The following is a 27,221-nucleotide window of genomic DNA, read 5'->3' as shown; positions in this document are numbered from 1 at the left end:
TAAATTGCAGCATTCCCTAAAGATGCTTCATATTCACTATGAGAGTGTGAAATTTTTCAAGCACTAAGTAGTCACAAATATGGGCAATTTAGCCAGCTGTAAATACATTAGGGCTTCTGGTCTTGGCTCGCCTGGAGCAAGGTGACAGGAGGAAGTCACCACGAGTCAGCTACCAGCACACAATGTGAGTCAGCACCTTGAGTCTCATTATAGATGGCAACCGATTCAGTGATCTGCAACTATATTTGAGAGTTTAAAATATGAACTTCTGACAGAAATCACTATCTGAAGCTTAATATGTTATTAAACTATTCAGAGATGTAATTGCTAATGAAACAGGCCTAGTGTAGCTATGAGCTCTGTAACCTGCAATATTGAATAAGGTCAGCAGAGCAGCCTTTTCACTGCATTAGCCAAAACCTACTCCAGTGCTACATGGACTGGTCACCCTATCTGATACCCTGCTGCAGGGTCTGATGGAGGGGATCACAAAGGGTCCAGAACAATCACCCCCACCCTCAGCTCCTTTCCATTGCATTGCATCCTTCCACTGGGGCATGGTAAAACCTAAGGCCACTGACACAAGCATCTCAAAGACAGTCAATCTCAGCTGGAATTGACCACCTATTTATTTTCAAATGATTATTGTTAAATCACCAAAAGAGATTATGCCACTTCTGCTTGGCTACAGCAGCAGGATTTGTGCACAACAACTGGCAGAAGCTGTAAAGATTGCAAGGGGAGACTAGCAGCTGGCTGGAGGCATGCAGGCACCAGGTATTGCAAGAAGCAGCATGGGAATGATATGCTTCTGCTTCAGACCGAAAGAGGTAATGGCAGAAATGGGGGCAACCCTCTGTCACATTAGCAGCTGCTTTTGAATCCTAAGTTGCCAACATCACAACCTGGGCTTCTTTCCCTACAAGATTTCCCACACTGGCAACTGCATGAAAGCTCAGCTGCTGTTCCTCATGGACCAGCTACAGCAACAGGATGAATAAGCTCCTCTTCATGGGCAGGATCACCTCAGTCTTTGCACCTGCAAGATCAATTGCACCCATAAAGGACCACTCTCTGACACATCTACAGAGATGGGACACATCAGGGATCGGTGTTGGGACCGATCTTGTTTAACATCTTCGTCGCTGACATGGACAGTGGGATTGAGTGCGCCCTCAGCAAGTTTGCTGATGACACCAAGCTGTGTGGTTCGGTTGATACCCTGGAGGGAAGGAATGCCATCCAGAGGGACCTCAACATGCTTGTGAGGTGGGCTGATGCCAACCTCATGGAGTTTAACCATGCCAAGTGCAAGGTCCTACACCTGGGTGGGAGCAATCCCAGGCACAGCTACAGGTTGGGCAGAGAAGAGATTGAGAGCAGCCCAAGGAGAGGAACTTGGGGCTGATGATTGATGAGAAAATGAACATGAGACGGCTTCAGTGTGTGCTTGCAGCCCAGAAAGCAACCGTATCCTGGGCTGCATCAAAAGGAGCTTGACCAGCAGGGCGAAGGAGGTGATCCTGCCCCTCTGCTCTGCTCTTGTGAGACCTCACCTGGAGCATTGTGTGCAGTTCTGGTGTCCTCAACATAAAAAGGACATGGAACTGTTGGAACAAGTCCAGAGGAGGCCATGAGGATGATCAGGGGCTGGAGCACCTCCTGTATGAAGACAGGCTGAGGAAGTTGGGGCTGTTCAGCCTGGAGAAGGCTGCTTGGGGACTTCATAGCAGCCTTCCAGTATCTGAAGGGGGGCTATAGGGATGCTGGGGAGGGACTCTTCATTAGGGACTGGAGTGATAGGACAAGGGGTAACGGGTTAAAACTTAAACAGGGGAAGTTTGGATTGGATATAAGGAGGAAATTCTTTCCTGTGAGGGTGCTGAGGCACTGTAATGGGTTGCCCAGGGAGGTTGTGAATGCTCCATCCCTGGCAGTGTTCAAGGCCAGGCTGGACAAAGCCTTGGGTGACACGGTTTAATGTGAGGCCTCCCTGCCCATGGCAGGGGGGTTGGAACTTGATGATCTTAAGGTCCTTTCCAACCCTAACTATTCTATGATTCTATGATTAAGTGGCTCACAGGCCAACAGTTTGCACAACAAAAGAGTTTTCTAGCATTTTTCTCTGAAAAGTATAGAATAGGAGCTCTCCACAAAAGCATCCGGGGCTTTCAGACACCACCTTAACATCTCACCCAAGGCTTCATCCAACCTGGCCTCTTGTTCACTTATACCTAAAGGCTAAAACATGGCAGCGCGTCTTCTGATGCTTTCCAATACCCTATTTTTTTTTTTAACTTATTTGTAGTCATTTTTGTATAGCTGCCATGTTTGGCCTCTTTAACACAACTGCCCTTTACATCTTTGTCTGGGAAAGCTACTTGCTTGCACAAAATTAAAGTTCTTGGGGAAAAAAATTATTTAAATATGCATTTTTACTTATAAACGCTTTAAATCAGAACAGCATAAGGCAAGTGATGCAGAACAGCTTTATATTGAAAACACTGAAATCTTAATGCTTTTTAATTCGTATGTCTGCCTTGAAGAGAACTTGCGCAAAGCTGTCTTTCCTAAGAGGATTTTTTTCTGTGTTTAGAAAAAATGCTAAAGAGAAATGAAACAAAATGGCACATTTCAAATGTTTCAAGTGGTCTTACGCTCACATTCGCTCCTACCGGCTACATTTCTTGGGTATACTACATAACCCCCATGACCTACCAAGTCTATAGAACAGAGCACGCTCCCCACCCACCGTGACAGCAGGTACTACACCTGAACCAAAACACTGATCTTTAGGAATTAAAATCTCATTTTTTTAAATAAACTGTCAATACTTTCTGCAAATGAAACTCATTTTCCCCAAATTCTTTTTTATGTTAAAAAAAAAAAAAAGAAGAAGTTACTCTTCTCCTGATTTAAAAAAAAAAAACGCCAAAAACAAACAGTCTTTTGGAGTTGCACCATTTGGGTATTCTTGCAATTAACTGACAAACATTGTTACAACAGCACCTGACAAATCATTTACTATCAAATAACATAACATGTACTCATGATTTTGACAATTTCTGAAGTATTTAGGAGCAAGATATTTCTGGTCAACAAGCACTGTATGTGACGCATCATTAGCGTTACACAAGATAAGCTGTTAGTAATATGTCTCTACAAAATGCAGGAAGGATCCTCGGTGCGTACTGTTATTAGATCTAACCCTGAGGAAACAAGCAGCAGCAGAAGGCTGCCACCTATTCAGAGTGGGATGCCTACTTTGCTGGAAATAATGGGGAAACCTCACCCATTGACCAGTTGAAATCAAGAACATAAGAAGCAGTTTCCAAAGGAAAATGCAGCTGAAGTGGATGGATATATTTGTCAGAGGCTTCTGTTACTGTAAAAAAACATACACAAACCTCAAGGCTTAAAAAAAAAAATTGAAAAAATTGGCCACAGATGATATAGGACCATTGAAACAGTTATTACCATGCTATGCTACAGAAATAAGACGTTTACGTGAAAATAAATGTTTGCAAGTATGACACCTTCTCAGGTGATGTACTATTTAATATTAGAAAAAACCCTGAAAGTAAAGGGAGACCTTATATAACATAACAAACTGACATTTTTGTGTTAATGTTTTTCCTTTGGAGTTTACTTCTGATAAAGCACTGTTTTGCAAGTTAAAAAGAAAGTACAATACAACCACTGTAAACCCAAGTAATAATTATGACTCTGCATGAATTCACATACCAGCTCAGTACAGTATTCCATAGCCAAACCCATCCTAAACATTAGATTGCCACAAATACTCATATACTGTTTACATTCCTAAAATCCATGAAGGAAATAATGAAATGCAAAATCTTGAACCACAATGTTTTCTTTCATAATGTTTAACGCTATGCTTATTGTCAACTGGTTATTTGTTCAATAAGATTGATCACAGCTTTCAGTAGCTGGCAGGGGTGACAGCATCATTCCTACACAGAGACCAAACATAACTCAGCTCACCAGTGCTCTCTCCCCAGAATACATATATTTGATTGTCATATATGCTCTGTCTATACATGCATCACTGCTGTGCATCAAAGTACATGCCCAGGACCAGACACAGACCCGTGTTTCCCTCAGAAGGCCAGCAGAGCCATGGTCTTGCTCATCCAAGTAATAAAGTTCCCTAGTCCCAAGAGGAAGACGGGTGGCTTTGATTTGTTGTCCATTTCAGGACATTTTTAGAAAAATCACCCATCCATCACTGCATGGCAGCCAACTTCCTGGGTTTTGTGCTGAAATGTAAACAGGCTTGTACAGAGAATTACCAAAACCGCCATCTTTCATGCAGGATGTTTCCAAGCCCTGAGATTTACAACTGATAAAGAGGAAAAGGTAAGATCAGGGCTTCCAATCTGGCAAGGGAACACAGGCTGAGGAGAGCAAGGATTAGTATCAGACTGGACAAATGAGCCTCAGCACTTCCCACCCCCCTTCCTATCAGCATCGCATCTTTCATTCTTACCAAAGAGGATGCAGGTCTCTAGAATCACATCTTTTCCGTTGTGTCTTGATAAGCAGAGCATAGCAACCCTCAAAAGAGCACCCTGTGCAATGAGATAGCCAAGTGCCAGAGATTAGCTAAACTGGGAATGCTATTTCTGGACTTCTTGCTGGATTGAACACAATCAAATATTTTGATACATGGCTGCAATTTCTGGTTATTCTGCACAGTGAGCTATGGATTCTCAAGACCACTAACAATACTGTCTTATTCTTCAGTAAGCAACAAAGCTTTGCCTGATGTTTGATTTTGGGACAGGAGAGCATTAGTGGTGTAAAACCTCTGATGCCAGTTCAGTAAAGACTGGAACATTTGGATGACAATGAGGATGGTTCAGTAAAAAGCACATTTGTCAGAGACATATATTCAGTTCCTTGCTATACCACAGACTCCCTCTGTAACCACTGGCAAGCTATTCAGTTCCAGAATTGCCCTAGCCTAACTCCATCTTCGCTTAATTCTTTCAGTACTTGCTAACTTTGAGCCTTCATCAATTGCAAGGTATGAAGAGAATTCAGCCATAAAACTGCAGACCTTTGCTCTTCATCAAATTGGGAGAATCCTGTTTTCCGGGTGTACCAACAGTCAAAAGAATGAACATGAAAAAGAAAAAAAAAACCAACCAAACAAACAAACAAAAAGAGCTGGATGGAAGCCCCAGCTTCAGCAATGGGAGCTATTTAAGAGCCAGAAGGAAAAGTTTGAGTTTCCCACTGTTATTTGTCAATGAATTTTCTCGTAAACATTGCTGGGAATGGTAAGATACTCTTTATGAGGACTTAAGTGTCCTGTGAAACTGCATACCAATATGCTAAAGGTTTCTGGGGTAACTGTAAAGTAACAAGAACAACATGAGAGCAACATGCAGAAGTACACTACAGTCTGTCCATCTGGATGGGCATACTGAAGTACAGGTCAGCACGGGTAAAAGGCTGTAATTTTAAGCACTACATCTCCAAAACACAGACAGACCTGGCAAATTCAAATAAGTTAAAATGAGAACATCTGATGCACCAAGAGTTTTCTTTGCTCACCCATCCAGCAGTAGCAAACGTAACTGCTGCCACAATTTTATAAACGTGGGGGGAGGAAAAGGAAGAGAAGGCAATTTCACTGTATACAAAGTGTGCACACACACACACTGGATACACAGGCTGCCTCCAGTCTCCAGTCTGACGCTGTAGTTTCAGAACAGTGGTCCAACAGTGCAGCTTCTCAGGGATTGTGAGAGGCCTGAAAACATAGCTTCAAGGCATATTTTATTCCCACTGTTCTTCAGACTATTCCCCTGCCAGGCTGTCCTTAGGAAAATTTAGGACAACCTTAGTTTCTTAATTCACAGTGTTTCTTGTGGCTTTCCAAGTCTGGTGTCTCGAAATTGCTCAGGTATACTGCATTCCTAATCATTCCAGGTAACTGCAACCATGACACCATAAACAGCAGGCACACAAAATAATTATTCCAGCATCTATTTTCCACATAGAACTACTCACACAAGGAGATACCAAGGCTTCAGAATCTGACACTGGCACTCGCTTACAGTCCTCCCACTGACACCATTTAGCACAGGGGAAGTGATAACCTAAAAATACTCCTCATATTTGTCCAACCCTAACTATTCTATGATTCTATGAACTGAGACAGTTTCTTACCACAGTCTGGAAATATGACCATTCTTCCTCTACGGCTTTGGAGTGGCATCAAATAGGGTTAATGTTTGTGCTTATGAGATATAAGAAAACTGAGTAGCAGCTCCTGCCACCAGAACACCCTGTTTATTGCTCACCACATGAAGCTCTAGGCAAGCCAAAGAGGAAAACACACTGTGGATCATTTGTATCCTAAAGATTGCCCTGGTAAGACTGCCTTAAGACAAAAAAAACATGCAACACATAAAGCAAACCCTTCAATGTGCTTGTGTGTCACTATAACAGTACTACAGAATCAGAGAATAGTTAGGGTTGGAAAGGACCTTAAGATCATCCAGTTCCAACCCCCCTGCCATGGGCAGGTACGCCTCACACTAAACCATCTCACCCAAGGCTCTGTCCAGCCCGGCCTTGAACACTGCCAGGGATGGAGCATTCACAACTTCCCTGGGCAACCCATTCCAGTGCCTCACCACCCTTACAGGAAAGAATTTCCTCCTTACATCCAATCTAAACTTCCCCCAAGTTTTAACCCGTTACCCCATGTCCTATCACTACAGTCCCTAATGAAGAGTCCCTCCCCAGCATCCTCATAGCCCCCTTCAGATACTGGAAGGCTGCTATGAGGTCTCCACGCAGCTTCTCTTCTCCAGGCTCAACAGCCCTGACTTTCTCAGCCTGTCTCCATACAGGAGGTGCTCCAGTCCCCTGATCATCCTCGTGGCCTCCTCTGGACTTGTTCCAACAGTTCCATGTCCTTTTTATGTTGAGGACACCAGAACTGCACACAATGCTCCAGGTGAGGTCTCACAAGAGCAGAGCAGAGGGGCAGGATCACCTCCTTTGACCTGCTGGTCACGCTCCTTTTGATGCAGCCCAGGATATGGTTGGCTTTCTGGGCTGCAAGCACACACTGAAGCCGGCTCATGTTCATTTTCTCATCAACCAACACCTCCAAGTCCTTCTCTGCAGGGCTGCTCTCAATCTCTTCTCTGCCCAACCTGTAGCTGTGCCTGGGATTGCTCCCACCCAGGTGTAGGACCTTGCACTTGGCATGGTTAAACTCCATGAGGTTGGCATCAGCCCACCTCACAAGCGTGTCGAGGTCCCTCTGGATGGCATTCCTTCCCTCCAGGGTATCAACCGAACCACACAGCTTGGTGTCATCAGCAAACTTGCTGAGGGCGCACTCAATCCCACTGTCCATGGCAGCGACGAAGATGTTAAACAAGACCGGTCCCAACACCGATCCCTGAGGCACGCCACTCGTTACTGGTCTCCAGCCAGACATTGAGCCATTGACCACAACTCTGTGTGTGGCCATCCAGCCAGTTCTTTATCCACCGAGTGGTCCATCCATCAAATTGATCTCTCCAATTTGGAGCCAAGGATGTCGTGTGGGACAGTGTCGAACGCTTTGCACAAGTCCAGGTAGATGACATCAACTGTTCTACCCCTGTCCATCAGTTCTGTAGCCCCATCATAGAAGGCCAGCAAATTGGTCAGGCAGGATTTCCCCTTAGTGAAGCCATGCTGGCTGTCACCAAGCACCTTGTTGATTTTCATGCGCCTTAGCATGCCTGCCAGGAGAATCTGCTCCAAGATTTTGCCAGGCACAGAGGTGAGACTGACTGCTCTGTAATTCCCCGGGTCATTCATTTCCCCCTTCTTGAAAATGGGGGTTATATTTCCCTTTTTCCAGTCATCAGAATGAAGCTGCTAACACAGAAACTGGTCCTGCACGCAGCACCAGTGGCCATTATTACTCTCCGTGTGCTAAAGGCACTAGCCACCATGTGCTTGGTTCCCCTTTGAGTGTATTTCTCCCCTCTGGAACACACAGCCCTCCACCACTCCCCACCCCTCCCTGCATCCTTCCAGAGCATAAGGGTAAGATTCAGCCAGCAAAAGAACAGCATTTCTGTCCCAGGACAAACAGAGGGAATGGAAACAGCAACAGCTGAAATGTGTGGCACAGAACCAGTGAGGAGAATACAGTGCACTAGGAGCAGCAGAGGAGGCAGGACCTAGGAATGGTCAGTAAGGTGGCAGCTGCTTGCCACTACGTAGAGCTTTGGCTGGTCAATCACATTTGTGGCAGTACTAGGAAAAGAAAACAGAATGCTTTGTCTTAATATAAGCTGTGATGGCAGCAGTTATTAGCATCTTTCACTGGAAGAAGTTACAGCAGGTGATGAATACTCTATGGGAAGCAATCAAGGCAAGTTAATTCAGTGCTCAGAAGCACCAATAAATTTTGATTGCTCCTCAGAGCAAATCCGTGCCTAACAAGACAGCCCTGTGACCCTGTCACTATATAAACAGCAAAATTCCAACGCAGAACAGAAAAGTTCAACACTGTATATTTAGCCTCAATTCCAAGCCCGTCTATGTGACAGTTTACTCTCTTTCTTGCATCAGAAAAATACACATACCCTCCTGGCCAGTGGTAGAACACCACAGCTTGATAGGTCAGCATACTTACAATACCATGGCACTGCCTGGAGACTGTTCTCCCTGTCCTGCTCTCTAGAAGCATATGGTGCTCACGGCTGTACTCACACAGTGCACATGAAGGCTTTATTAACTATATTTCACTTCAACTAACCATTTTTTTTCTGGAAGAAAATGTTAACTACAGTCTTCTCCACAATTAACTTTAGCACTGCCTCCAGAACTCCCCTACTGCATAGAAATAAAACAGTTAATGGGATTCAGTCATCTTGAAAACCATACTGATAACCTCTACTGCACCTCTGCTTTTTGCCATGCCAACCTGAAACACGACGGTTCTCCAGCATTACTGCATAAAGTCTTTCTCTGTCATATAAAACATGTTTCCACTTTCCCCTAGAAACCAGTAAGCTTACTGCAGTCCTGAAAGTCCTGTGACTGATCCTCCAAACCCTTAACAAACCTCACACAGAGCAGGAGGCTGAACAGAGAACACAATGACCCATGTTTATTTTGCAGTGTTCATGCCTGAGCCAAGCTGCTACAACTGAGCAAATCTGGAGCAGATCCTGTAAGTTAACCCTGCAGGAAATACTGGGAAAAAGCAAAATTAAGCCATGAAGTTCAATCCTTGACAGAAGTTCCCAGAGATGGAAGTGATTTATAACTATGCAGAAGCGAGAATGGTCACAGAAGACACACAAAACCCAATGACTGCAGGCAGTCAATCTGAACTATGTACTTTCTGATGAGGTTCTCCAGGTTCCACCTTCCAGCTGTGATGAGGTTAGCAGGACTAAAATTGAATGTTCATGACCAGGGAAAAATGCATTTCTAAAGAGTTCCAGGGAGTACCTGAAGGTGCTTCAACTAAGGGTTCTATCTCCCTACACCTCTGAGCACCACCTCAAGTCTGGAGAGGCCTCTGCCTGTACTCCCTGGGTGTTTCTCAGGGGCATAAGTTTTCCCAGGAAAGCACATGTTGCATCCTGCCTTCCCAGCCCCTTCAGTATATTGCCATGCATCAGCTGTACTCCATGATGGAAAGGAGCTGGGGGAAAACAGAAGGCTCACACCTGAAATGTATTTCTCACTGAAATGTGCTGCGTTAAGTGTGCTGTAAGCTACATGACATCTCAAAACTGCCCCAGAACACAGAAACACTACATGGAATTATTTCTGGTTTTTCTCTATGAGTACATCCATGCCAGAACAGAACTACTATATTTCAGTGCCTGTATCATCCAAGAAACTGGGCTGGTACCTTAGGGGAAGAATCATGAGAGCCCTTTAAAGTATGTAGACACCCAAAGACACAGACATCTGCCTTGCTGGGTTTTTGAGTGTTTGACTACAGTTAAGCACCAGCTTCTTGTTGGTTTTAACCAAGATACAGTTAGACTTTAAAAAAGCCAAGGAACTAAAACCTACAGACAAACCAAAACCACCAAAACACAAAATGGACCGAAACAGGCATTGAGAATACAAAGATAGTATTTTATGCATGTTCAGATTACACACAAACAAGGAGCCCCACCAGTTTTTCTTAAAATAGGCAAGGAGATGAAACCAATTTTCAATCCCAATAGTGGAAATTCTAAACCTGTACTGCAACTTTAAGTAACACACATCCAGTTTATGAGCGCTGCAATGCATGTGCATAACAAAGCTTATGTTTGCAGCATTAGCAGCAAAGAAAGCCACAAGCTGTTTTACACTAAATATTCTATTCGGTATACAGGAAAACAATATACACATGAAGTAACTGGGTGATAATCTAGCCACAAATGCCACCTGTTAAAAAGAGATGCTCAAATAAGTGCTTCCCATTTTACCAAAAAGTCTTGCTACTTATCACAGACTGTATGGCACATTCTGCAGCACTCATTTCACACAAACCTATGCATTTTATGCTCTGCATAAATATCCCATTTACCTTAAAGAAACTTCCTCTTTTGTCCAGACAATGGGCTTTCATTCTTAAAGATGACATCTTCACCAGGAAGACTCCACCATATGTCTTGAACTCCTAAAAGTAGAGACATTTTTTTTATGGTTAGTCCAGTCTGTAGGAAATTCCTCTAAGCCACAGAAACAGTCACAACAAGTCTTCTGCCAAAACCCTTTCTGACAACAACACGGTACCATTTTTTCCTACCACAGTCCTTACATATCCCTTTAGTCTACTATTAGTTCATAAATCGCTTCAAAAAGACAGTGCTACTTCAAGTTTCATGTTTCTTCCTTCTCTCCACAGCTGATCCTGTAGCTGTGAGTAGATTTAATGTACTCATTAAAAAAAGAATGCTAAAACATAATGATTGCTTTGTTTGTTTGACCTCAGCCTGCATTACAAACACAACAAAATGTTGGATGTCACTACAATTTGCTCTCAAACACTACAATGTTACAGGGGCTGACGGGGGGGAGGGAGGGGGAATAAAAGTCACCCACAAAGGAGAAAGCACATTACCATGAAGGTAAAATAAAATATTATTACAAAAAAGATCTCAAACAGTCAAACCCCAGCAAACCCACACAAACAGAACACTGAAATGAAACCAAACCTCAACACCAACCAATGAAAACCCCCCTCCAAAAATGACATTTGAAGTTCCAGTTAGGGAGAAGCTGTATTTTCCATTATCAGGTAAACTGAACAGTTTAACACCCAGATGAACCTACTGACGCATACCAAGAACATATGCTCATGAGGAGAAATATTATGGGGGTGATGTTCAGCTGATAGCAGAGATCCTCTATGGTCACAACTAATTCACACAAGTAATTCGGGAACAAACTTCTGAACTAAACAGGAGCCAAATTCTATGGCTAAAACATCCTTCTAGGATTTTTAACAGTGAGCTTATAATTGCATTTAAATAACCTAACTCTTCTCCTTGCTCACACCTTTACTGACACAATAGCAGGTAGTTAAGTTGGAAGTTTCAGTTACCTAAAAGGCAAATATTGCAGGTGCAAAACTATACAGACTTAGAGATACAGCTTTTGATTTGATACAAGCAGAAAATAAAATATAAATGGCAGCGAGCAGCAGTGAAAAACAAGTTTAATGGCCTGGCTGCAGATGGAGCTTGAGGAAAACAATGCAGCTGGGACAGATAATGCTGACAGTTAAAAAAGTACATTTGACACACTCCCCTCCTGGCACACACATACACACATAGTTCTCCTTCCTTCCAATGCCTTATAAGAAGGCATCAACAAAGGTAAATAGGACCAAGGAGGAAAGAGGAGCTTAAAAGAAAAAAAGGTTAAATGAAAAGACCTAGCAAGCACAAGCACTGGAAAACAGTGAGAGGAAGCAGCAGGAGAAAAGAAACGTTTTTTAATGTTGGTTTTAACAAGTAGCAGGAACCTTTAAATTGTTCACGCTGTTTTCACAGGTCCCACAACAAAAGGTTCACATTTTTCCACTTAGACTCTGGTTAAAGAGCAGCCAGGCAGGAAGCTCAGGAGCCAGCTCATTTTCCAGGCAGAGTTTGCAGACTTCATGGGTTGCAAGAAAAATCCTGAATTCTGCATTCTTGTGAAAGCCAGACACTAGAGGATGACCAAGAGAAGACCAAAACCAGCGCAGGGGGTGGGGGAAGGCAGGGGGGAAATAATTAAACTATCTTTGTAAATCAGCATATTTAAAGCAATGCATTCCTGATGAAGCTCTAAAGCATTCTAATCCATATTGCTTAAAGTCTGCCTAAATAACTTGATTACACCAGTAAGAGAATGAAGTCCAGTGAAGTAAGGGGATTCCCAGGTGGGTTTCTTCCTTAGCTCTGTGTCCTCATTTGTCACATGCACAAGGGTACAGAACAGCTGTTCCACTTGGGGAACATCACAGAAATATAGAATAATCAGGGTTGGAAAGGACCTTAAGATCATCTAGTTCCAACCCCCCCTGCCATGGGCAGGAACACCTCACACCATGTCACCCAGGACTCCGTCTAACCTGGCCCTGAACACTGTCAGGGATGGGGCATTCACAACTTCCCTGGGCAACCCATTCCAGTGCCTCAGCACCCTCACAGTAAAGAGCTTCTTTAGATCTAACCTGAACATTCCCTGTTTCAGTTTGAACCCATCACTCCTTGTCCTATCACTACAGGCCCTGACAAAGAGTCACTCCCCAGCATCCTTGTAGCCCCCTTCAGATACTGGAAGTGCTCTGAGGTCTCCACGCAGCTTCTTTTCTCCAGGCTGAACAGCCCCAAGTTTCTTAGCCTATCTTCATACAGGAGGTGCTCCAGTGTCTGGACTTGTTCCAACAGTTCCATGTCCTTTTTATGTTCAGGACACCAGAACTGCACACAATGCTCCAGGTGAGGTCTCACAAGAGCAGAGCAGAGGGGCAGGATCACCTCCTTCGCCCTGCTGGTCACACTCCTTTTGATGCAGCCCAGGATACGGTTGCTTTCTGGGCTGCGAGCGCACACTGAACCCAGTTTCTGTTCAGTTTCTCATCAACCATCGCCCCCAAGTCCTTCTCCACAAGGCTGCTCTGAATCTCTTCTCTGCCCAGCAGAGAAAAATCAGACACTTTAAAGACTTTCAGTATTTGATATTGGCTATTCTAAACAATCTAAAGGTTGCCATATAAGAGCCTTTTAATTATAAAATAAAAATGTTTTCTTTCAATGAATTCTGAAAAGGGGAATTTGCACCTTAAAGACTTGAGATGGGGGGAGACCCAAGAAATCAAAAAAGGAGTTAGAATAAAAATTGAACTTTCCAAATTGATGCTATCCTCTAATGACAACACCAAGTTCAATTCAACAGGAAGAAAAACCCAGAGATTTTCAATGAGTCACATTAGGAGTTTATGAGCAGTTGTATGTGCATCTCTAATCTCAGCCACTAATCATTCCATTTGCAATCAGCCACCCCTTCACAGCAAATCTAATGGGGCTTTAGTAGTTTGGAGTTTTTTTAATTTAACTACAAGGATGTCTGCATGCAACCCTATTACCAAAATAAGAATATGCCAAGATTTTAACCTTCCTCTTATTTCAAATGGAAGTTTATAAACTTCCACACTACAGAAGAACGCAAACATACAAACACAGTTTGCCCTCCAAAGAGCAGTATGTTGCCAAGCCAGAAGAAAGCCTCAAACAAGATCACTGCTTATTTTGCCTGTAAGAGGCTCTGAAGCTCTAAACTTTTCCATAGCTGCTATTATTGTTACTATTTATGTAATATTACTAACTGTATGACCATAACTCTGAGCCTCAGATGAGCTCAAATCCTTGTTCTTCTCAGCTCTCTACATGTGAATCAATCCATGCCACCTCTTCTCGCTACAGTGCGACTTCAAACTGACTGAGGGTAACATAAACACTGTTGTTGTGGCTTTTATTGAAGCATATGCCTTATTTTTTTAGGCCACCCAATACAAAAATAGACATGAGGACCTGCTGGTAAAATAGGTGATGAGGGTCGAGTGCCACACTAGAAGTAAGGGTAGGCTACTACTCGCCTCCCACCCCAAAGTTCAGAGGTATCTCCACTTAATGCATGGAAACGGCTGCAGAGAAATGAACCTGCTGTCAAGAAGGCTCCATTTCTCTACACAGCTGTCCACATCTGATGCTTATTCAGATCCAGAACTGAAATCCCACTGCTCTGAAGTTGTCTTTGCTGACTTTGGACAGTACAAGGTTGTCAGAAGGGAAAAATCTCCCTTCTTCGACTGGAAAGCTGGGTGGAGAAAGACAGTAAAGCCCGTCATCTTCTGTACGTATCAGAGATGAGGATTTTCCCCTTCCTCTGTGTTTGAAGGACTGAGGCAGAGAGTGTACATAGATTTGCTTAGACGTTGCCTGAGTGACTGCTCAGAAACCCATCTGAAAATGTCGCCAAGCTGCAGGAGCCAACCCAGTGTATAATTCAGGTGACCTTTGCCAGCCATGTGCGCAGTCAGCCACGTGCTCTGCCTGCTGAACAGTCTCCACAGCCCTCAGCTCACAAAAGGCAGCAGGTACAAGACTCCCATGGCTGGGTGGCTCCTCCCCAGCAGCACAAATCCCTGCTCCAAGCAGCGCTATCTTCCCACAGCTCTTCTAATCCAGGACAAAGCTTGTGTGTGTGTGTGTGAAGGACAAGACAGGGCAGGGAGAAGGAATGATTTGCCTGCTCTGCAACACAGTCCTACTCCATGGATGCTGACACCCATGCAAGCTGTACGTTAAAAAAAAAAAAAAAAAAATCCTGGTGCTTTTCATCTTCTTTCTGCCATTCCCTTCTGGTTTTCATTTTCTTGGTTTTCATTTACACAGGAATGCCAGAGCACCACTCCGGTGTCTGGATGTAACCAAGACTTCTGACTTCTTGTCAAAACAGCTCCTATTTTCTTCCTCTTGCAATCTTATGTTCCTACAGTTAACTATAGTAATGCCAATCACAGTCTTCCTGGACTTCTCAGGATCCTTCCTTTTAATCCTCTCATTCCAATCTTGCTTTTAAAAGGCAAACCATCCCATCTTCCTTAGCTAAAAGTCTTAACAAAGTTGAGACAGTCTGTGTTTCTCCCCTGAGCTGGAAAGCAAGGGCCACTGTGATATGGTGAACTTAAAAAGTCCCTGCCATCATCATTCTTACTCCACCTCTGCTTGGTTTCCTAAGGAACCGAGGCTATACAACTGCATCAGCTTTCTGTTCCTCAGTTCCTAACTACAATCTCTGATCTCTTGGTCAACCTAACAAGATCTGACTGAGGAAAAGAGGTCTCTGTTTACAAATACTGACAAAGGATATAGTGAAGAGACTCCATTCATGCCATCACTGAGGGAAGAAGAGATATCTGCAGCATTTGTTTTGCTGGCTGACCAACAGAATGACTGGAACCCACTTTTTCTGTATTTTAAGTTAACCCACTGGAGGAACTGGCTGTCCTCTTCCATTCTCAATCTGTGAAGGCCATGCAACCACTGTGCCCAGACACCTACAGAAATTAGGCAAACAAAAGGGGTTTACTGTTCTGTAGTCAAGGCAGAACAGGAAAAAATGTCACACCAGACTTTAAATATAAACTAGGGAAGGTCAGCTGATGTCAGAAGACTAATGCTGCTGATTGATACCCATCAACATAGTCCTTCCTTAGGCCACCCACTTTGCCAGTACCAGTAGAGGAGCTGAAATACAATCCCTTCTGTCTCATAATGGAAATGCATGGAAGTTAAGTAAACCATAGGTACTTGAAAACCTATGGTGAATTAGCATTGCATTACAATCAAATTACAATAGCAATTTATAAATATATAGTAATTTTTTAAAACTATATTTACAATTAAGCCAGTGAACTCATTTTCCAGTGGATTAAACGGGAAACCAGAAACAGGAATAAATACAGTTTATTTTCTTCCTTTTTTTAATGGGAAGAAAAATACTTCTAAAATGTAATCTTACACTTGAGAATATGCCAAGATATATACATAGAACCTCCGACTTTCAGCAAATTGAAGCTTCCTTGTGCATTTCATTTTCCTGTTCTCCTAGCACATGCGCACTACTCCATGGAGAGGACTGCGTTCATTTCTAATCTACAAAGCTCTGGTTTGTCTAATTACTCTGACCTTATCTGATTCTTGGCAAAATTAAACTTTTCCTTTTGAAAGTATTTCCTCTGAGAAGTTAACTGGAAGCCTCCTTCCAGGGACATGGATACAACTGAGCACAATATCACTTTGAAAAATCCATCAAATAAGAGCCTCAGTCTGAAAACTGTCATCGGTGCCAGGACTTTGCAGACCTCTCAACTCAAATGTTGCATTGTGTTAGCACAGCTGTATTCACAAGCAAAAAGCAAGGGGATTAAGCAAAAAGGATTCTAACTTTCATCATTCTTCTGGCTGCCGAAAGGGTTTACAGTCTTAGTCTTTTTTTTTTTATTTCCAGTAACGCAAGGGCACATTACTCGTAGAAAACAAATAATGCATACGGCAGAAATGACAAGCCACTGTTTACGGAGACACTTCCCTGCTTTGCCATTTTAATTAAACATTTTAAAAAGCTTGGAAATGACAAACATTCCCTGAACACCCTACTTTTTCTTAAAGCATTGGTTTTATTTTTATCTCTGCTACCTGAACATAATGGGTTTGTGTGAGCTTAATCCCCTGAAGAAAGCCTGGTTGCCACCAGGATGCTGTCAGGGAAAAACAGTGTTTCTGCCTAAAATGAGGTTAAAAAAAAAGCCCAACCCTTACAAGCAGCCACTCAATACCCACACAGGCAGAAGGGCCATGACTGACTGCAATCCTGTTCAGGAAACAATGTTCTTTTCAAAAACTAAAAGGGAAGCAGGAAGATGCAACACTGACTTTTTAAAACCAGTGATAAGATCACAGGTGCTCACTGTCCCGTCCCCGTTCCCCCCCCCTCCCCGTGTGCCTCTTAATGCCTTTTGCAAAATTGGAAATGCACTGCCAGTTACACACCTCTCACTGATTCCTCCAAGGAAATTACCACTCTTCCCATAAAGAAGAAAGGAAGACACAAGGTCGCTAAAGGCAACCAGCAGAATTAAATAATGTGCAAATATTCTGATGAATGAGATGAGGTTTGGTTACATCCAACTGCTGACACACCACTTTACACTTTTTCAGTTGCTACATTTGTCACATCAGGCACCACCATCCTCAAGCCTTGTTTGCTGGCACAGGTAGCACAAGGCACTATGTCTTCCAGCAGCAATACTTGTTCCTCTTGGGCCGGTACAGCAGCAAGCAGCCGTGGCAGAGCACGAAGCTCACTCTGTACAACTGCCTTCCTTCTTGCTCAGTTTTGTTCAAGCTCTGTACCAGGACAGTCACTCAAGCAGCCCGAGTATTAAACAGGAGTTACACACAAGCAGCCAAGTCATAGTCCCATCTTTCAGCCAAAATCGTTGTCTCTCACTGCACTCAATGCTAATCCAACCTGAATTTCCATGGGTTGGGAGAGGACAGGACAAACAATCATTGAGGATCACTACAGTGACACATGGCTCTGGACATCTCCTGTGCAGAAACCCACTAGAGGCTGGGACGGTATAGAATCATACAATAGTTAGGGTTGGAAAGGACCATAAAATCATCAAGTTCCAACCCCCCTGCCATGGGCAGGGACACCTCACACTAAACCATGGCACCCAAGGCTCCATCCAAACTGGCCTTGAACACTGCCAGGGATGGAGCATTCACAACCTCCCTGGGCAACCCATTCCAGTGCCTCAGCACCCTCACCGTAAAGAACTTCCTCCTTATATCCAATCTAAACTTCCCCTGTTTAAGTTTTAACCTGTTACCCCTTGTCCTATCACTACAGTCCCTAATGAAGAGTCCCTCCCCAGCATCCCTATAGCCCCCTTTCAGATACTGGAAGGCTGCTCTGAGGTCTCCAAGCAGCCTTCTCTTCTCCTGCAGGGTCACTGCCCTACGGCTTGCAACAGGGTAAGAGGCAAGTTCCACTGAAGCCTGCTCTGCCAGAGGGCTGCCCAGAGGATGTCCCAGCTCTGGGCTCCAGCAGCCCCCAAGAAGACAGAGAGTATGGCAAAACAGTAGATGTAAGAGGAACGGCTGAGGCTTGAGATCTGCCCAAGGGATCCAGAGACTTCGCAAAACAGAGGCTTCCCCTGAACTAAGGCACAAAGTCATTGCCTTTCACCCCTTTCCTACTGACACTTTTTCAAGTCAGACAGGCAGGAGATCCAGCCCCTAGAGCATGGCCTGCACCATGCAGCATCCCTATCCCTGGGACCTACCCTACATGCATGCAGCCAGGGCAGCTTGAGCAGGCAGCCACTCCTGGGCAGACAAGCCAGAACCTACCCAGGGCCCAATGCAGCATCGTCTCACATCAGTGTGCAGGGTGCTGCAGTTGTGAATCTGGAGGCAGAATAATGCTCTAAAGAGGTGTAGCATCTGGAGGTGTAGTGAAGAGTTTGCAGGGTTATAACCTCATATCCTCCTCATGACCAGGAGGATAGTGGGCTTGATGGGCCCTCACTTGGACACAGTATGGCTGCTCTTTTCCTAGTAAGTCCTCTGTCCCAAAATAAACAGCTGGCAACTACTATCTCCTCTTCCTGTTCATAGCTTTGACTTAGAGTGATATTCTCCTAGATATCAAACTATCATGCAAATTATCATCACGTTATCATGCAAAAGTTACCTTTCAACTCCCAACAATGTCCACTTGTTTGCTTATTGCAGGCAACAGCCACTTTCAGTTTCTTTGGCTGATAATTTCCAACACCTGTATTTGCATCCTGAAGCATCAATGCTCCTCATCCTGTTTAACAGTGCTGTTAAAATCACAGCCATCTTCCCAAGGACTCCTTCACCTCACTAAGTGCTAAGCCATAAAATATCAGCAACTACTTAAGGAACTGCTACCTGGACAAACTCAGATCTTCAGAGGCTGTGACCCAGTCCATGAATGGTTTGATATATTTATCTGACAATCTACAGTGGGAACATCACTGCTAAATTATACATTGATCTTTCTACATCTGCTTTCACCTAACCATCATTCCTGCCTCAACCAACCCTTTCCATACAGGCTTATTTATTCCCCTTTCTTCCTATTCACTGGCAGCCTTTTAAGAGACTAAAAGATGAACAGGAATTAATTTGAGCTTGTTTCAGCATGGCACTCTCAGGAGAGATTTTAAGTACCATTAGCTTTTGGATAGATCTGCTGGCTCTCTCACAGCTGTCCAGCCACTTTTTATCTATGCTGAAGTCAAATGTAGAAATTAAAGCATCTGAAAAATCCCATCTGAAAAGCATGCAAGAGTTGGCTTGACTCTGCTCCCACTGCCATGAACAGACATTGTATCACTTTTTCCAAAAAGAGCTTACGGTTAGGGAGACACTGAATGCCTAAAAAAATCCAATCCTTAAGCTTTGATGAACATGGCACGTTACCAACAAGATTATGCTGTGTCTCTGCACCCCTTCAAAACAGTTTCCTCTTCCTCTCTTCCACTAAACAACCTCTTCCTGCTTGCTCCCACGGCATACTTTCCACATTACTGAAAAGGAATAAAAACCCCAAGTACTTTGCTTTGGCATAGCATTTAATTGTAAAGGATACTACCACATCTCCTATAAGAGAATGATTGTATGTTGATGCATTCATGTCATTTTGCCTCTAGACATGTCAGAAAAGTATATTTGTGAGATTGGCTTCAATTTGGATACTCTTTCAGAAGGTCCATATTCTTCCCAAATTCCCTGGCCTGGATATTTCACAACAGTAGAATTTCTTCCAGTATTTAAAATTTCCATTTGTTATTCCTGCCAAAACCAGGGAATAATAAAGTGAAAATATCCAGAAATACATTTTTAAACCTCCTAAAAAACATTTAACACCAAGCTGCAGTTCCTGGAAGAAGAAAGTAAAGGTAATCGCTTGAATTACAATATAACTTCAAGGTCTGGAGAAGCTTTGAAATTCATATGGAAGCAGTAAGTCAAGGGATGGGTTACAGCACCTGCATTCAGATGGAGATGCACCTGACAATCCACAGTTAAGCCCAGCAGGCTGTTAGTTACCTGGAGAAAGCCCCTCTCTCCTGTATCATTAATCCCAGAGAAGAATAAGGGTTTCAGTGTTCACATCAGAACTTCTCCCTTCTGCCAGACAGCAGCACCAAGCAAAGCTCTGACAACCCTGCCAGAATGTTCCTCCATGCAACAAGGGGGAAGCAGACACCTGACCAGCTACTGGTTCAGTGAGCTTGAACGCTTCTAGCTACTCAAACATTCCCTTGATTAAAGTGATTAGATACCATTTTCTGGTATTAGACAGCTGCACCTTGCACAGCATCTTTTTCTACAGTTTACTCTTTTGTACTTAGTTACTGATATACACTATAATAAAACAGCACACCCAAACCAAAACCAAAGGCACACTGACTACTGAAAGCTAGGTCAGTTCACCGCAGCATGCTTTCAAGAATCAGCACCTGAAGTATAGGCCATTGTTTATTAAATGCACATGCAATGTCTGCAGATCTGCAAAACTGCATAAGGCAGGGGAATAAGTATAAATAAGGTTTTCCTGCTAAAGTGAGCAGCCTGATGGAAGGAAAGGGATGTCTTTACCTACAGTTTTAATGACTTGCCAAACTGTACACCAACATTCTTAAACCTACTGTGTGGCAGTTGTTTGTTCTCAGACTATTTCATAATCACTATTCTCCATTATGATCATTCTGTGAATCTGTAATCTAGAGGAAAAGAAATCCTGCAACACTGTAATAGAGAAAATGTAACTTGAACTTACATCCATATTACAGCAAAAGGGTTCTTGTATACAAGGTATCTTTGCCTAATGGCTGAGGTATGCATGATTGAAACAATAATAAATTCAGTAACAAATATGGTGCCTTGTAGTTTACTGCTTATTTGCCACAGTCCGTGGCTCTTTCCTGTGGTGGATTAATCCCACGCATGCCCTACTTCTTCTTTGCAGAGTTTTATATTGCATCAGTAGACAATAACAAGGACTTTATTTCAGAAAGGGAGGACACGCACACTTGACACAGGTCCTCTAAACCTGCCTCTATGCTCCCTGGCTATGGGGAGAGCACAGGAACAGAAGCTGTCCTAGCTGAAGTTAGCCTTTCCAGTTCTTCCATTAAACCACAAAGGTGCTCTTTAGAAAGAGTAACAGGTACATATCAAACGTTTTCAAACTCAGAAGAATTTGAAGCCAGGCCAGCCACACATAAATGCCAGGATGATGTGACTGATGGTCCATGCTTACAATAACTGGTTTTAGACCAAAATGGATTCCTGGTGCCTCAAATTCACTGGGCAACCTGAAACCTTGCAACATATATACCTGAAATGTTACCATGTTCACCTGCCTCAAGAAAAAGAAAACCTCCAGCCCACTCCTCTAACATTGGACATAACTTATGTTTAAAATGATCTAAACAAAATAACATTTTGATGTCAAACTCCCCATATGCTGCTGTAGTATCTCAGAAACTTACAAGCAACAGCCAGGAATTAATTTTATCTGGTTCTTAGTCTGATAAGAGAAGCACAAAATCTCTGCACAGTCAAGCACACTATTTATAGCATTCTGCACTTGCACCTCCTCTCAGGTCCATCAAGTGCTAATATGTACTTTCAGTATATGGTACCAGAGGCAGTGAAACAGGCACCACACTCTGTGTACTGTCCTATATCACTACTTAGGTTAGCATAAACAGTAAAGATTGCATTTCTAGCTCTCATGATCAGGTCTAAACTGGTTTACAAACATCAGATGGCTAAATTCTCCATTTGAAAACATGTTCAACTCCTATTTCAAAGCATTTCTTCAGTACGGCAAAGCATTTCTTTCATCAGAGCTCTTGCTCATTTTGCTCAGTGTTTTCAAGAATACTGAGCTGTTTCAGGCCATTTCCAGTAAAAGCAATTCCCTTTTCAGAGATAGGGCAAACCAAATTGCTTTTAAAAAATTCTTCATTTAATTAATTAGAAAGGATTATTTTTACCCAAAGGAGCACACAAAAGGGGGGGTTGGAGGAAGAGAGGAGGGGGAAACATGACGACACAGAACTAAAAGCTGTTTGTACGACCTTATAAGTAAAAATTAGCCATGGATCATGGATTACAAGATAGGAAAGTGACCCTAAGAGAACTGCAAAAGCTGTGTTGTTTTTTCAGGTTTTTTTATTTTCAATTAATAGATAACAATATCTTTTAGGCTCTTCACTGTTTAAAAAATTAATATTAAACAGTTTGTACACCACTGAACAGTGACAAAACACAGCTTCTTTCAATTACAACACAATAGCACTTTCTAGTTGTGCTTGTTGCACCACCGATCTGCTTAACAGGTCCCACCCAATAAGAAAATAAATATTTTATAACTGCAAGCAACTGTTTCGTTATTCCCTACGAAATGTTTTGCAAAGATTATCCTTTGTTCACCTCTGTTGTTAATAGCATTGTTCACAAGGTAGACAGAGCCTACGCATCTACATCCTGTTTCATAAAAACAACAAAGATTTCCACTGATGTCCACAAGTATTGGAATGAGGTTCAGTATAAAGCTCACTGAATAGGATGCAAGAAGAGACTGTGAGAAACCCATAAGTCACTGAGCATGTCTGTTATTTTGAGCACTACTTAAAAGCTTTCACTGTTCACCCTAGGACTGTTGAATACAAATGCCAAAAGTTTCATTTGCTGTGTACCTCAACTTCAGCACAGCATGAGATGTCAAGGCAATGATTCACGAGGGAACAAACAGCATTTTCTTATTCCGGTGTTGACCTTGGGCTCCTCTTCCATGTGACACATTCAAAAGAAGTATGTGAATTGTGCTCTTGGACCCCCACTGATCTAATGTTTTACCTATTAGCTATAGAATCAGGTCATCAGAAACATACTACGCTTGACACCTTGCTTTTCAGATAGCTCCTAGGGACAGTAGCTGCTACTCTTCAGTACACAAGCTGCTCTTCCTCCAAGTGTAATGAGTTAAGACAGTTAAATATACAGTAACCTTATTTCAGCTGAATTTGTGATAAGGGCTTAATATTTGACTTGGTAAAAACTGTTAAGACATGTAACCACCTGGGCCACTTCTCAGTTTAACCTTTAGCACTAGTTAGGAACAATTTCACCCTTTTTTTTCTGTTTACTCAAGCTATCAGCATATTTATTAAATGATAATTTTGTAGACTATATAAACTTGGGCTCTATACCAAACACTATGTTCACAGTACTGGGGAGCTGCACAGTAACACATCCCCCACAACACACAACCCACAGGATATTACAGCTGTGCAAGCCTATGCTCAACATTACTGTCCTCAGAGTTCTCACTTACATGATTACATATTAGCCAGCAGGTTAAGTTACCTTAACAATACAAAAAGTAGCATCAGGGCAAGAGTGACAGCCAAACCAAGCGCAAGGTCCTACACCTGGGTCGGAGCAATCCCAGGCACAGCTACAGGTTGGGCAGAGAAGAGATTCAGAGCAGCCCAAGGAGAGGAACTTGGGGGTGTTGGTCGATGAGAAAATGAACATGAGCCGGCTTCAGCGTGTGCTCGCAGCCCAGAAAGCAACCGTATCCTGGGCTGCATCAAAAGGAGCGTGACCAGCAGGTCAAAGGAGGTGATCCTGCCCCTCTGCTCTGCTCTCGTGAGACCTCACCTGGAGCATTGTGTGCAGTTCTGGTGTCCTCAACATAAAAAGGACATGGAACTGTTGGAACAAGTCCAGAGGAGGCCACGAGGATGATCAGGGGCTGGAGCACCTCCTGTATGGAGACAGGCTGAGGAAGTTGGGGCTGTTCAGCCTGGAGAAGAGAAGGCTGCGTGGAGACCTCATAGCAGCCTTCCAGTATCTGATGGGGGCCTACAGGGATGCTGGGGAGGGACTCTTCATCAAGGACTGTAGTGACTGGACAAGGGGTGACGGGTTCAAATTAAACTAGGGGAAGTTCAGGTTAGATATAAAGAAAAAGTTCTTTCCTGTGAGGGTGGTGAGGCACTGGAATGGGTTGCCCAGGGAAGTTGTGAATGCTCCATCCCTAACAGTGTTCGAGGCCAGGTTGGAGTCTTGGGTCACATGGTCTAGTGTGAGATATCCCTGCCCATGGCAGGGGGTTTGGCACTGGATGATCTCAAGGTCCTTTCAACGCTAACTATTCTATAATTCTGTGATTCACTGCTTGCAGCAGTGGAGAAAGCTGCCACCTCATTCTGCAGCACTGGCTAGTGCCAAGGCTCACACTGCCAGCAGCCCGGGTTGGCTTGCTTCACAAATCCTGCTGCTACCTTATCCTCCAGCCACTTCTAAAAGAATTAGTCCAACAGCAAAGAGAGCATTTGAATCACACTTCAGATTACATGTGCATCTAAAATGAGACAAATCTAGAGTCATCTTTAGAAGAGAAAGATGGTTTTGTGATTTCAGGAAGTGCATGTGCTGCCTTTGACCACATCTACAGTTCCACTAAGACAACACATCCCAGTGGTTAATGCACTCTCAAGATTTAAGAAACCGATCCCAAATTGGGTGAGAACTTTGATGTACAATTTTTCTTTGTTTCCCATGAAAATTGGGAACAGTACTGCCCTACCTCACCCCCTTCTCTGCAGTTTTTCAAGGACTAAGCCACTTAGCACTGACAGAGTTTCACATACTGTAATGATGGGGGTGACACATGATAGTGCTTTACTGTTGTCAGTGCGTATACACAGGAAAGAAAGGTGTAATCAGGATTGGGACATACCACAAAAAAACCAGAAAGAGACCACATAAAAGAAGAATGAGTATCAAAAGTGTGTGAGAAGAAAACTCACTTCCAGAGACACATACAGACAACCCCCAAACCACAAAGAATGTTACACCCCTTGGCTCATTTCAGTGAGATTTCCTTTGCTCTCCAATGCTTTCTGCTAGGAGAGATCTTCAAGCTGTCTACAACTCCCTAATGGGAAAGGGTAGAGAACAGAACCAAGCTCTTCTCAGAAGCACAGTAATAGAAGGACAAGAGACAAGTCAAAGTGTAGCACAGGAGCTTTCAACTCAACATAAGAGAAAAAGACTTTCACCACAAGTATGTTCAAGCAGTGGGTCAGGGAGCCAGAGAGGCTGAGGTGTCTCCACTTTTGGAGATACCAAAAACTCAGTGGGTCATGGTCCCCAGCACCCTGATCTGACTGGGAAGAGGGCTGGACTAACATCTGGAAGCCCTTTCCAACCCTTGTTAGAATCAGCATACAAAACCAGCAAACTTTACATACAATATCAAGCAAAATATTTGTTTCTCAATGAAGAAAATATTTTCACTAGAGAACTTTAAAAGAACAGTGTTTATGTCTTGATCTATTTGTTTTGCTTTGTGCACAGAAAACACCACAAAATCTTTCACTTAATCAAACCAAACTCATTGCTCTCCACACAGACCTCCCAAGTAAATATATCAGAGAGCAAAACACACCTATACCGCTTCTCACTGACCTGACCTAGAGAGGATCCATTAGCAATGAATTGACAAGCTACTCCATGTAGAAAGCTTGCATCATTGTTTTGGCTTTAGAGACACACTGGTGTGAACTGAGATAATCCACTAGAGACTCACCTTCTGCATTAGTACAACACAGTGCTGCTAACCTATATTAAAAGGCTGCCATCAAGCTCAGAATGTGTAATTTGTTCCTGAAGCACAATTTGACTATACAGAGCGGAAAAAACAGACTGAGCCATGTCTGTGAGTCAGTTCACTGTCGTACAAGTGTGCCAACACAGCAAGCAGGATAAACTCCAAAGCACAGTGTTCTTACTGTCCTTTCAGCCATGCCATATACATATCCCAGGAGATGAAATGCCTTGACTTATTTCATAATGTCACTAGGCATTAAAAAGAAGAAAAAACAACAAACACCACACACACGATCCCAGGGAAAAACAAGCTTCATTTGAGCAGTCTTTATTTCTTGCCTGTTCAAGGATCTGGTTGGGGGCAGGGCAGAGGCATAAATAGGGCAATCTAACAGCTCTTCAGAACAACAACTACAGACACCATAATACAAGATATTCCCCCTATCTAACCTATTTGGAAAAATTAGGAAGCTTAAATCCTCAAAATCATATGAAACACCTGTACATTTCCCATAAGGATCAAGACTATAAGACTGGTTAGAGAGTGATTGTTTTATGAGAAAATTCACCCACGACTTTGATCAACTATGCTCTGAAATATTAATTTGATTGTGGTTTTTCATACAATACTGCTTATTTCAGGAGCTGGGCAAATTAATTTGGGAGATGTTTTCTTTTTGAGGGACAAGGGGGTTTCAGATCCTCAAATATTCAGCATCTACAATTTAGTTTATAAATCTACTTTCACCAAATCTATGAGAAAGCCAAACATGACATACTATTCTGATAAACACTTTTGATATTTTCTTCTTCCAACCTGTTTCTTTATGGGGAAAAAAAAAATTGTGGAAACAAAAAGGTTATGACACATACCAGTGAAACCCAGGAAACTCAGAGCTGAAGGCTGCTGAAGTATCTGTCCCCAGTTAATTCCACCCCTCTTCCTGTTTTTTATATACAGGCCATGCGACTGACAAAGTTAGCCTCAAGCAAGCTTAATTTAGGTTTCAATCTGTGTAACTTCGAAGTCATGTAAACACAGGTCACCCTTCCTGTCCTATGCCGCTCTTTTTGATTCTCCTTCAGATGACAATTGCTCCCTCTGACCTCTCCCTGTAACTTTTCCCTCTGATAACCATCTCTGGTACATCCATCATCTTTCTGTCACTGCTGATTTGCAATTCATCAACAACTCAAAGATTACTGCTTCTTTCCCAGACCACTTCCCGTTTTCCATCAGGTTGTCCATCACTAGTTCTCGCACCCTGTTTATCCTGACCAACACAAGTCTCCCCTACCCCAGGCTGTACATGCAACTTGCCCTTACCCTTGCAGCTGACCCTCCAGGGTGAAACCCCATGACTTTGTCAGCTTTCTTCCCTCTATCTGGAAGTTTTCCATCCACCACTCCAATTGTCTTCACAT

At 43.1% G+C, this 27,221-nt stretch overlaps 1 protein-coding gene across 4 annotated transcripts in view; it reads right to left on the bottom strand.

The window, feature by feature from the left end:
- RIN2 (Ras and Rab interactor 2) overlaps positions 1 to 27,221 on the bottom strand; it is an 81,191-nt gene that overhangs the window by 40,298 nt on the left and 13,672 nt on the right. For all 4 annotated transcript variants that reach the window (XM_061461771.1, XM_061461770.1, XM_061461772.1 and 1 more), the window contains one exon: positions 10,589 to 10,681. In XM_061461771.1, coding sequence (XP_061317755.1) covers positions 10,589 to 10,645 — 57 coding nt within the window. In that variant the 5' untranslated portion in view covers positions 10,646 to 10,681. Of the gene's footprint in view, positions 1 to 10,588; positions 10,682 to 27,221 lie in introns of those variants that run through there.

This window comes from Pezoporus flaviventris, unplaced genomic scaffold (assembly GCF_033815535.1).
Source record: "Pezoporus flaviventris isolate CSIRO_AGI_PZ_B2104156 unplaced genomic scaffold, CSIRO_AGI_Pfla_v1 ptg000031l, whole genome shotgun sequence".
In the NCBI taxonomy this organism is placed as follows: domain Eukaryota; kingdom Metazoa; phylum Chordata; class Aves; order Psittaciformes; family Psittacidae; genus Pezoporus; species Pezoporus flaviventris.
The sequence above is the reverse complement of the archived record's forward strand: the minus strand, read 5'-3'. Positions and strand labels throughout refer to the sequence as shown.